General features: G+C 29.8%; 1 protein-coding gene across 2 annotated transcripts in view; it reads right to left on the bottom strand.

The window, feature by feature from the left end:
• Positions 1–2,219: 2,219 nt before the first annotated feature.
• pths (probable ATP-dependent RNA helicase DDX47) overlaps positions 2,220–11,185 on the bottom strand; it is a 34,575-nt gene continuing 25,609 nt past the window's right edge. For both annotated transcript variants that reach the window (XM_075363899.1, XM_075363898.1), the window contains 4 exons: positions 7,149–7,372; positions 5,941–6,073; positions 4,023–4,151; positions 2,220–2,445 (listed from right to left, as the gene is read on the bottom strand). In XM_075363899.1, the coding sequence (XP_075220014.1) occupies positions 2,323–2,445; positions 4,023–4,151; positions 5,941–6,073; positions 7,149–7,372 (609 nt within the window). In that variant the 3' untranslated portion in view covers positions 2,220–2,322. The remainder of the gene's footprint in view (positions 2,446–4,022; positions 4,152–5,940; positions 6,074–7,148; positions 7,373–11,185) is intronic.

Raw genomic sequence — 11,185 nt, 5'->3', positions numbered from 1 at the left:
TTTGAAAAGGCAAGACATTTATAAACAACAAAAGTGCTTTTGAAGATTATTTTATTATCAGTTTTCTTATGCATAGATCAGACATATATGAAATAGATTTATAAAAACTTAATCAAGGCAAAGTAAATAACTTCAATCAATGTCATGGTAAACAGATAAAATTATACTGAAGAACCTTTCTTTTTCCTGTTTAGCCTCCGGTAATTACCTTTCAGATAATACTTCAGAGAATGAATGAGGATGATATGTATGAGTGTAAATGAAGTGTTGTCAAAACAGTCTCAGTTCGACCATTCCTGAGATGTGTGGTTTATTGAAACCCAACCACCAAAGAACACCGGTATCCATGATCCAGTATTCAAATCTGTGTTAAAATAACTAACTTTACTAGGACTTGAATGCTGGAACTCTCGACTTCCAAATCAGCTGGTTTGGGAAGACATGTTCACCACTAGAAGAACCTGGTGGTGGGTTATACTGAAGAACCTTTTTTTTCTTTTTCCTGTTTAGCCTCTGGTAACTACCGTTTAGATAATTCTTCAGAGGATGAATGAGGATGATATGTATGAGTGTAAATGAAGTGTAGTCTTGTACATTCTCAGTTCGACCATTCCCGAGATGTGTGGTTAATTGAAACCCAACCACCAAAGAACACCGGTATCCACGATCTAGTATTCAAATCCATGTAAAAATATCTGGCTTTACTAGGACTTGAACGCTGTAACTTTCGACTTCCAAATCAGCTGATTTGGGAAGACGCGTTAACCACTAGACCAACCCGGTGGATTATATACTGAAGAACCTAATTTATTACAACTACACTTTATAAATTTAATAAAATTAAGGTAGAGTTGAAATAATCGAGAAAATAAACTTATTTTATGGCGGTTAAACTAAAGTTTTTTTCGTTTGAATTAGAATCTATTGGCAAACCACTCAAGAAAGAGCTTGAATTTTATCAATTTTAGAAAGATGCATCCCAACTACGAGGCAGTCTCTTTACAGGTTAATTGTACTCTTCCTTTCCTTAACATTTATTCTTTTGGCTTTGGATAAGTATAATGAAAATTGGTCAATACCACTCAGTTTCCCTCTCTGGCACCACGTAGATACCATCTAGCATTGACCGAAAATTGACTTGTTTCTAATGTAAGGGATGTGCATAAACCAAACTAATAGATACAGTGCTTAATGAATACTGTTTTCTAACCTCATAAAATCTAAATTATCCAAGTATTTTTAAGAAATCTGCTATTACTTTGTTGACATCTGTGCTGGAATGCTAGTATCCTATCTTTCACCATAAGGTTCTGATTTTGAATCCTGGTCAGGCATGGCAATTTTTCATATACTATATAAATTCATTTTTCATTAAAAAAAAAAACACACAACATTAATTGTAGCTGACCATCAGCTGTAATTGCAAGTGTAAATGAAAAAAAAAAGAATACTATAACTAATCTTTTAAAGTTTTGTTCCAGTTTTGTCACTCTCCATAAATGATCCAATAAAATAAAAAAGTTTCCAATTTTACCTTCACACACACACTTTCATAACGAAGAAACTTAATTTTTAATTTTTTTTCAATTTTTTCTCAAGACAAACTATTTAAAAAAATTACAAGTACACACAATATTATTTTAAAACATATTATGTATATAATGAAACACCATATAAGTGTACTGATAAGAAATTAAGTTCTCAGTAAGAAGGCTAACTGTTTTCCTTTGTCAGTTTGTCTGATCTTGTATAACATTTAATAAAACACATGGAGTAGTCATGGAAAAAAATGAACTGTTAAGTAAAAATAACACTGCCTAAAATCATGTTTAATAAACCAGCTCATTTAATAAGGCCATTTTACAAATGTTTTATAATATAATAAATGATTAACAAAATTTAAAATGCACATTCTGAATGACAATATATTGAAAAGTTGGTAAAAGTGTTGTGATTTCTAGGGAGGTGTATTTTTTTAACAGCTTTGCAGATATTAAAAAAAATTGTATTATGTTATATACATAAGAATAACAGTGTGGTAAGAAATTATTAAATTATAATGTATATAAGGAATTATCATTTACTTCATAAACAAATGATAATTCTCTTTTTTGAATCATTAGTCACAAATTGTTTCCTGAAACAATCTGTTTAAGTAATAAAAACACATCACATCAACATTTGCAACGAATTTGTTTAGAAGAAAAAAAACTGAAAACTACATTAAAAGGTAAATTTCATTTCATGAACATATTTGTATATTTTTCACATTTATAAAAAACATAACAACAGAGTAATATCAAAAACATTTTAAATAGTACACTATTTTTTCTTATTTTTTCCTTTTAATCGTTTTCTTACACCAATAGCATCTTCAGTGTCATCTTCATCATCACCACCTCCCTTTTTACGTTTTCCTTTTTTCTCATTTAGATCTTTCATTTCCTAAAAAAAATTGTTTTTAATAATCAATGAATAAGTTATGATTTTTGTTCTTTACACATTATATGAGGTGTGGCTATTAAATAACGAGACTAATGCTGTAAAATTTTCATTTTAAATTTATACATATTTAGTTATTATCCTCTTCAATATACACCCTCCTCTATACCTAAAACGCTCCATGCAAATTTTCCATTGTTCAAAACAGTGCTGGAAGTCTTCTTTATATCTAAATAAATTTATATATATATATATATATATATATATATATATAAAATGTATAAGGCTCAGCTGATAAATTTTGCACACTAGCATGCTACACGGAGACAAAAGGTACTATCGAGTTGGGCATGGTAGCACAATAGCTAAAATCCTCTCTACAAACCTGCAATAATGTGTTGTAATCCATTTACCAGTTTATTTTCAGTAGCAGTTAAAATTGAGTAGGATATGCCAATAAGTCATCACAGTTAAAACAGCACGCAGTGATTGAAGTTTTTAACAGCAGAAAATGCGATTCCTACAAATATCTTTCATAGTTTAAAAGCGGTTTACGGTAGTGAAACTGTTGACAGGAGTACTGTGAATAGGTGGGCATTGAAATTTTGTAAAATTAAAGCTGTAAAGCGAAAATTGAGGATGCACCTCACAGCAGACGACCAGTTTCTCTTACTGACGAGAAATATTGAAAGGAGGTGGACGATTTGCTTCAAAGTGACCGGCGAAACACCCAGCAATGCATCACTATTCAGTTAGGCATATCTAAAGAACAAGTAGGTCACATTATCAAGCAAATTGGTTACCATAAAATCTGTGCACGATGGGTATAGCGTAAACTGTCTGATGGCTCTCTGCAAGCTGAAGTTTGAGCCTATTCTGCATTCGCCACACTCGCTGGATTTGGCTCCATGTGACTTCCACTTCTTCCCTCGTTTCAAGAGGGATCTCAAAGGTAATCATTACACCACCAACGATGAGGTGAAGGAAGCTGTGGCTATTTGGATCTGAGAAAGACTGCCAGAATTTTTCAGTGACGGAATGGAAAAACTTGTCATACGTTGGGGAAAGTGTATCAGTGTAAACAGGGATTATATTGAAAAATAAACACTGCATTTTGTAGCTAAGGTATTGGACTTTTATTCATTTTTTATTTCATTCCAATATCTCTTTTCATTTCCATACTATGCATATATATGAAAAATTTATCAGCCAAGCCTCGTATAAGACTTACCTATAGCTATTCAGTATTGAAGAAAACCTTTAGATGTAAAATACTGTTCTCATAAACCCACAAAAAATACTACGTAATCTATCTACAACAAGTTTTTTAATGCATGTCTGAGGAATACTTCACATACTTGCAGAGCAATATTTCACTATTAACTCAACAACACTTCATTAAAAATATTGATTACAAGACAAGAAAAAAATAGTGGTCAAGCAGCCTCTTAGTTTCATACTGTGTAAAACTTAATTCAAGCAATAAGAAATTTATCTAAGATCTCTAGAACTGGTATTACATGTTAAGAGTTAAAAAAAAGTTTTTAAATAATTTAAAAAATCTAATCAATAAAACTTACTCGATTGGCAATTCTACGAGCTTCAGAAACTCTTTCTTGCATACACATAACATCAGATTCTTCGGTTTTGTATAATGGAAGTTTTTTATCAATAAGGAATTCTATTCTCTGATACAATTCAACATCGTACTGAAACAATAAGAATACAATATTTTACACAATTTGCATTTCAACAAGAAAAAGACTATAATAATAATAATATTCCATTATCACAAAATAGCTTGCATGTAACAGGTTCAATTTAAGTGTTAAGAAAAACCCTCTGAACTGTTATTCTCTTATGAGATAAACACTGAATTCTGCAGCTGAAAATATTTTTATGACAATAAAATAACAAAATTACATTGCCGACAAATTTTACAAAAAAAGTATTGACTTGTACTACACACCAGTAGATGTAAAATAATGATTAATAAACTAAAATGATAAGAAATTAACTTAAGTTGATTTCAGAAACAATTTTTCCAATATTACAAATGTATAGCGCTACAGATTGACCATATGTTGCCTGTATGAATTTTGATGATCTATACTATATGAGTATCACTACATGCATGAATACATGTATTTGTGTAACTATTAATATTTGTGTGAGTAACTAATAATATAATCTCCTTTCAACCAGAACATGTTCTTGCCCCACTGCTCAAGTAATTTATTTAGAATACAGCACCAACCTAAATATATATAAACATTACTAGTGTGTTAAATAAAGTTCTGAAACCTTAATATTATCAATTATATATTCATAATTGGTAAGTTAACCCAAAAATAAACATCCACAAATGACAGGCGTAATGTTGTTTTTCATTGGCTATTACTGTTAAACAGCACAGACAAACAGTTATGCATATGTGCGTGTGTGTGTGTGTGTGTGTGTGTGTGTATATATATATATATATATATATATATATATATTATATATATATATATATATATATATATATTATATATATATATATATATAATGTAATATATTTTTTAATATACTTTGTAATAAAAGGAACAACACTAAAATAAAAAAAAATAACTTAATGTAAAAGCATAAAATTTTATTTTCTACAAAAGAGAATCAGTTCTCCCTGTGAATAAAACAAAAACAACAACACTACAAAGGAAAACAAAACTTCAAACTTTGTCACAGCAATGAATTCAACAAAATGTATTGATGATGTGATTTTCAAACATTCATCCAAATACAGAATAAGTCATATGATGTATCATGATATGTTGTCCCGCTCTGAGGAATTAATAGCAAAAGAAAATTTACTAAAACAGTGAGATTTTAAGCTACACTATAAAGCAAACGAGATTAAAACAATACAATCTGATTTTGTAATATGTTTTTGATTTCAGAATTAACTAAACTAACTTAGGAATTTTTCTAAGTAAAATTTCAAATTAAGTTAATCTGTTTTGAAATGGCTATATTGACCTTAAATTTTGATTTTACTTGCTTCATAAGCAACAAAACTTAAGAACACTACTTCAAGAAAACCATAACTCATAATGCATTAAACAATGGGAAAGAATATATTGCTGTTACCTAGTATGAAATGTATGAAAGCCCATCTGAAGAGTGCTCATTGAAACCTAACCATATGGGAAGCATTAAAAAAAGAACTGTACCTAATATTCAGCAATCAAACAGTTGTTCTTGTGGTACCACTAAGTAAGCAATTACAGTAAACTAAAGAAATTCATATACACAATTGGTAGTGGTATATTGTTAGTCCCTGACCAATCCATTTTGCTTTCAGTCGGCCAAAATCTTTTCAAATCTAAATTAAATGTTAGTAACTCTAACTTATTAACAAATAAATCATAAGCAATGCTAGTAAAAATTAATAATTTATAAAGTTCCTTTGATTTGAAAACATAACAATACGTAGACAAATTAATTTAATTAATTAATTACCTGAGTTACAAATGTAATAGCAACACCTGAACGTCCTGCTCTTGCAGTTCTACCAACACGATGGATATAATCCTTACTATGTGTTGGAATGTCAAAATTAATGACAACATCAACATGTGGTATATCTAAACCTCTGCAAAACACAAAAAATTAACTGTTAGAATGGATATATTTATAATAACAAATTCTGGAAAAAAAAGAGAAACTTAAATGAAGATCACATTATTACATAATAAAGGATTATCACAGGTAATTTTTTATTAGTATATTGTATACAATCTGTCCAGGAAGGACATTAAACATTATGACCAACAAATGTGGCATCTGCTATATTTTCATAGTGCTGATTTATTTTATTGTTGGTCATCCGGATTAGATATATTAAACATAAAATTTATAAAAAAATATTTATCAAATGAATTAATAATCTCCCATTAATAATCTTTCTCAGCTCAACTATCACAAACAAAGGTTAAAACAACAAAAGAAAGCAAAAAGAGTAGGATATATTTAAATACAAATGTCATTACAAAAAAAAAAATTGCTTTTTCTACGCTAAGAAAAAGATGCAAACATACAGTAAAACTTCCATCACTATCACATTTACGATGTGCATTTTCACAAACACCCTAGAGCTCCGGCTGTTTGTAAAGTAGTACTCTTTTGCCAACTGCAGCAACTTATATCCATGCATTTGATGAAATATGTTATATCAGTGGTATACTTAGTTTCCACTTTTTCCCAAAAAACAAAAAGAATTTCTCAACAAAATATTGAAAATCAGCTGCTACACCTTTTTATCACATGATTTGAAATTACATTTGAAAAACTCTTAATTGCTATTGAATTTTTTAAAAATCAGTGTAATGTCATTAACTACACTCAGTACCTGTCAAAAAATTCTAATAACATGTGTAAACTGCACCTACGTTTTCAATTCTGATGATAACTTATACAATGAATGTGAGTTTGGTCAATAACATTTCACTTTATTTCACACTTTTGATTTCCAGGTTTAATAATCCTGGTAATGCAAAACCAATTCAATTTGCTGTACAATCCAGAATGCAAATGTCATTTAAAAATTAAACTTATACGCATTTGAGGGCAAACAAAAACCTTTTTATAAAAGCTAAAAATATAAAACCAGTAACATTAATTGTTTTACTGAACTTATTGAGGCAAACAAACTAATGGAAAATAAATACCTGCTAGCAACATCAGTAGATATTAAAATAGAACGATTTTTTGCTCTAAATTTAGTTAACGCTGCCAATCGTTTATTTTGTGACATTTGACCATGTAATGGTACAGCAGCCAAGCCTAAATTCCGTAACATAAGTGCAGTACTCATTGTGTTATTACAAGTCGAACAAAACACCATGAAAGAATTTCCAGCCATTTCATTCAATAAATGTATAAGGTACACATCCTGTGAAAATAATAAACATCATGTGTTAAATCACACAAAAACAATTTTCATGTTTGAATTTATTATTTATCAAGAACATAAGGTAAAAAACAATTGCAAATATTACAGTACAAAAGTAAGAATTCAAAGTGTGTTTTGGCTTCAACGCAACAACCATATTCCATTAATACAACCTTTGGGGACACAAAAAAAATTTGTAATAATTATAAAGATATGTAAGCAATTATATAACGATATACCCAGAAACACATTATCTCACACAGCGATTAAAACTGATTGAATGTAAAGCAAATATGTGAACATTTTTAATTATCACAGAAATGCTGTTAAAAGCTTCATACATGACACAAACTGCAATCTAAATGGCCTAAATCTAAGAGACATAGTAGAAAGTACACTACATCATGTAACTTTAAGTACAAAAACACAAACTTAACACCATATCCGAGTTTACTATCAGAGCCTTAATACAGACTTTAATAACTTCTTTCCTTCAAAAACAAGGACAAATTATTTATTTATTTCCTTCAAAAACAAGGAACAGCTTAAGGACAATTATAAGTTGTTCTTGTCCTATTATTATTGATAGCATATATAACACATGCTCTATGTATATTCTGGCCACATGCCATAACCACAACATATCTAAACTGCCTAAAATCAATCACAAGTCAATCTTAAAAATGTTGCTGTTATGAATGGCACTGCTGGATAAACTGTGACATGATTGCTACAAGAAAAAGGATTGTGATAGTTTTCCACAGTCTTTTAAATCAAGTCAAATACTGTGTTGCATATCAGTATGCCAAGCTTGCCAAAATCTATGTATTTTCAGCCTTGCTGCTTAAGCCCTTCACACTAACCACAGGGACTAATTGTGTAATGAACATCACTCTCCAAAAACGCAATTCTAATTAGAGCCTCAAGTACCTTAGATGTGTCACAGCAGCAAGATAGAATGGGACTGAACAGTGTAGAATAAAAAATAGTACACTAATAATTTATAAAGAAATCAAAATTGTAATTACAAAGGAGGAAGAGTAAGGAGAAAGAGTGAAAGAAAAATGAAAAACCTGTTCAAAAACACACAATCATGACAATGAACAAAAATATCACCAATTCCTATTATGACGGTAACAGGTTAGTTAAGTCTATTCTGTATTTATAATTAATTAAATTTTCTTTATTCCAGTTACAAATCTTTTTTTAAATGTTTACTTAGTTTTAAAAATTAAAAAAGAAATTGGATATTTTTTCAAAACTAGATATTCAATTGAAAACAGAGAAACTTGAATGAAATTTTTAATTTAATCTGAACTGGATTCCCACAAATTATCAAATAATTTGGTAACTAAATAGATGAACACAAAAAAATACTTTACAAGTAGAAATATAGTTAACCAAATCAATAAAATAATAAACAATTGTAATTCAGTTGAATTCTTGTTCAAATAAATATGGAAATGAGTTCACAAGAAAACTAAAGATTAACTTATAACATGAGAATAAGTGATAAAACCTATAAAAAGTAGTTTTTTCTTATTCATCTATTCATTAAACATAAAATTATAGAACTCCTGTTAATATTAAGCTAACAAATTTATTCGCATTTCTCTACAATCACCTCACTCAGTAATGCTTAAAATGTATGCTGAACATTTAAATAAGAAAAAGGATTTGCTAAATTTGTTAGATGAAATAAAAAGTAGAGATTAATACAAGTATTTCTTAATGTAAACTAAACTATCACAGCAAGTAGCTAAATACTGTTATGTAATGTTATAGTGTAGTGTTTCTCAACCTGGGGGACGCGACCCCCACACGAGTCACAGTGATACGAAAGGGAAATTGCAAAATTACCTTACAATTTTACACATAAACAATAATGAAATCATTTACGAGAAAAAGAATCATTTATTACAAACATTTTACTTACATTTATGAGTGTGTACATATGTAAAGAATTAACAAGATGGTGGCATTTATTTTTCATTTAAAAGTTTCTCCATACGTGGATCTATGTTAGAAACACACAAAAAAGCAAATTTTTTAAGTGATAAAAGATTATATTTAGTTTCTTGGACAACCACAGGCAAAAAACTCTTTTCACAGAGGTAAGATATGGTGAAAGGGATTAACATTTCAGTGCTTCTGTGATTAAACTTCCATATTCACTTCAACAAGCAAGCCAAAACATATATAAATCTTCAGATGTGAATTGTAATTGTAACGTTTTATAGGGAGACATTTCAATGAGCTGGTCGTGAATCTCAACTGGTAATTTAGCAGCTGCAACAACAATTTTACTAAATGGATTTGGTACCAGTCCTTTGGAGAAATCATTTTTATCTTCTGGAAAATACTCCACCAACTGAATTTTTAGCTCACACACTGAATTTTACACATGGTATCCAAACTTTGGTAAGTAAAAGTGTCTTCTTAATCCAAATTTTTCTCAATACAATCAAAAGTGAGTGGAAACATCAAAATTTTTGCTTTAAAGGCAAATAATTCAGATATTAAGCTTCTTAATGAAAGCATGAACTATGTCTGCCATGCATTAATAAAATGTTTTTATCATGTCCTTGTAAATTTATATTTAAGTCTTATAAATGCAAAAATCCATCAGCTAAGAAAGCCAACAGCAACATATAATCATTATTCTGTAAAAACATAGAGTATGGCATTTGTTTATCCTGAAAAAATATTATTAATTCATCTCACAATTCCAGGTTTACATTTTCCCCTGCAATAACCATCTGATTTCTGTATGAAAAAGGATTTATTTTTTTTCCCTTTCATCACATAGTTTAGCAAACGGTCTATTCTGTAATGGTTGACTTTTAATAAAACTAACCATTTTTAAAGCTTTACAAACAATTTGTTTAAGATTTTCCATCATATTTCTTGTGGCATGTATGTGAAGGAAGCAGTGCATCCGTTCCACCCTTGGTATATCACAATCTTTTAATTTTTCAGAAATCCACTGTTCTTTCCTGTTACCGCCTTTGCACAATTACTACAGACTGCAATACATTTTGTCCAATCTATGTTAAAGTTTTTAGTAGCCTCATCAGAAGATACTGTCCAGTTGCATGACAAGGTAATGATTTGCAAAAGAACATATTTTCTTTCACTGATCTGTCCTTATCGCATTCATACCTCACAACACATAAGAACTGAGAAATGTCTGCCATTCTGTTGATTCATCAACAAGTGAGTTAAATTGAACTCACTTGCTGAATTATCTGATCATGAACATCTGCAGCCATGTCATCAATTCGCCTTGATACCGTCATTAGAATGCAGAATCTTTTTCAATTTGTTTGCTTCTTCCACGCAATTAAATCAATGACCATATCAACTGCAGTAGGCAGTATGGGGTTTTCTGTAATTGTATGAGGTTTGGACATTTTAGCTACTCTTAACGCTACAAGATAAGCTGCTTCAAGTGTACTTTTATCAATATGACTTGATTTACAAATAGAAGCTTGTTGAGTTCTCAAAGTATGTAATTTTCTTTTGTAAAATTCCACAAGTTTGCTTTTATGATCTGGATGTTTAGTTTCCAAGTGTCAAATTAATTCTGATGGCTTCATGCTTTCATCAGAGAGGACTTGAGAGCAAAAAACGCACTGTGGCTTTCCATCCAATGAAGTAAAACCATACTTTAAATAACTGTCATTGTACAATCTTGTCTTTTTACAAATCAATTCACTGGTTGTAGATAGCTCACTTTGTTTTTTCACAAATTTATCCATTTTGCATAAGAATCTAATTAAAAAAAACTAAAAAAAAACATAATTACACCGT

Source organism: Lycorma delicatula, chromosome 4 (genome assembly GCF_047948215.1).
Source record: "Lycorma delicatula isolate Av1 chromosome 4, ASM4794821v1, whole genome shotgun sequence".
Classification (NCBI taxonomy): domain Eukaryota; kingdom Metazoa; phylum Arthropoda; class Insecta; order Hemiptera; family Fulgoridae; genus Lycorma; species Lycorma delicatula.
The sequence above is the reverse complement of the archived record's forward strand: the minus strand, read 5'-3'. Positions and strand labels throughout refer to the sequence as shown.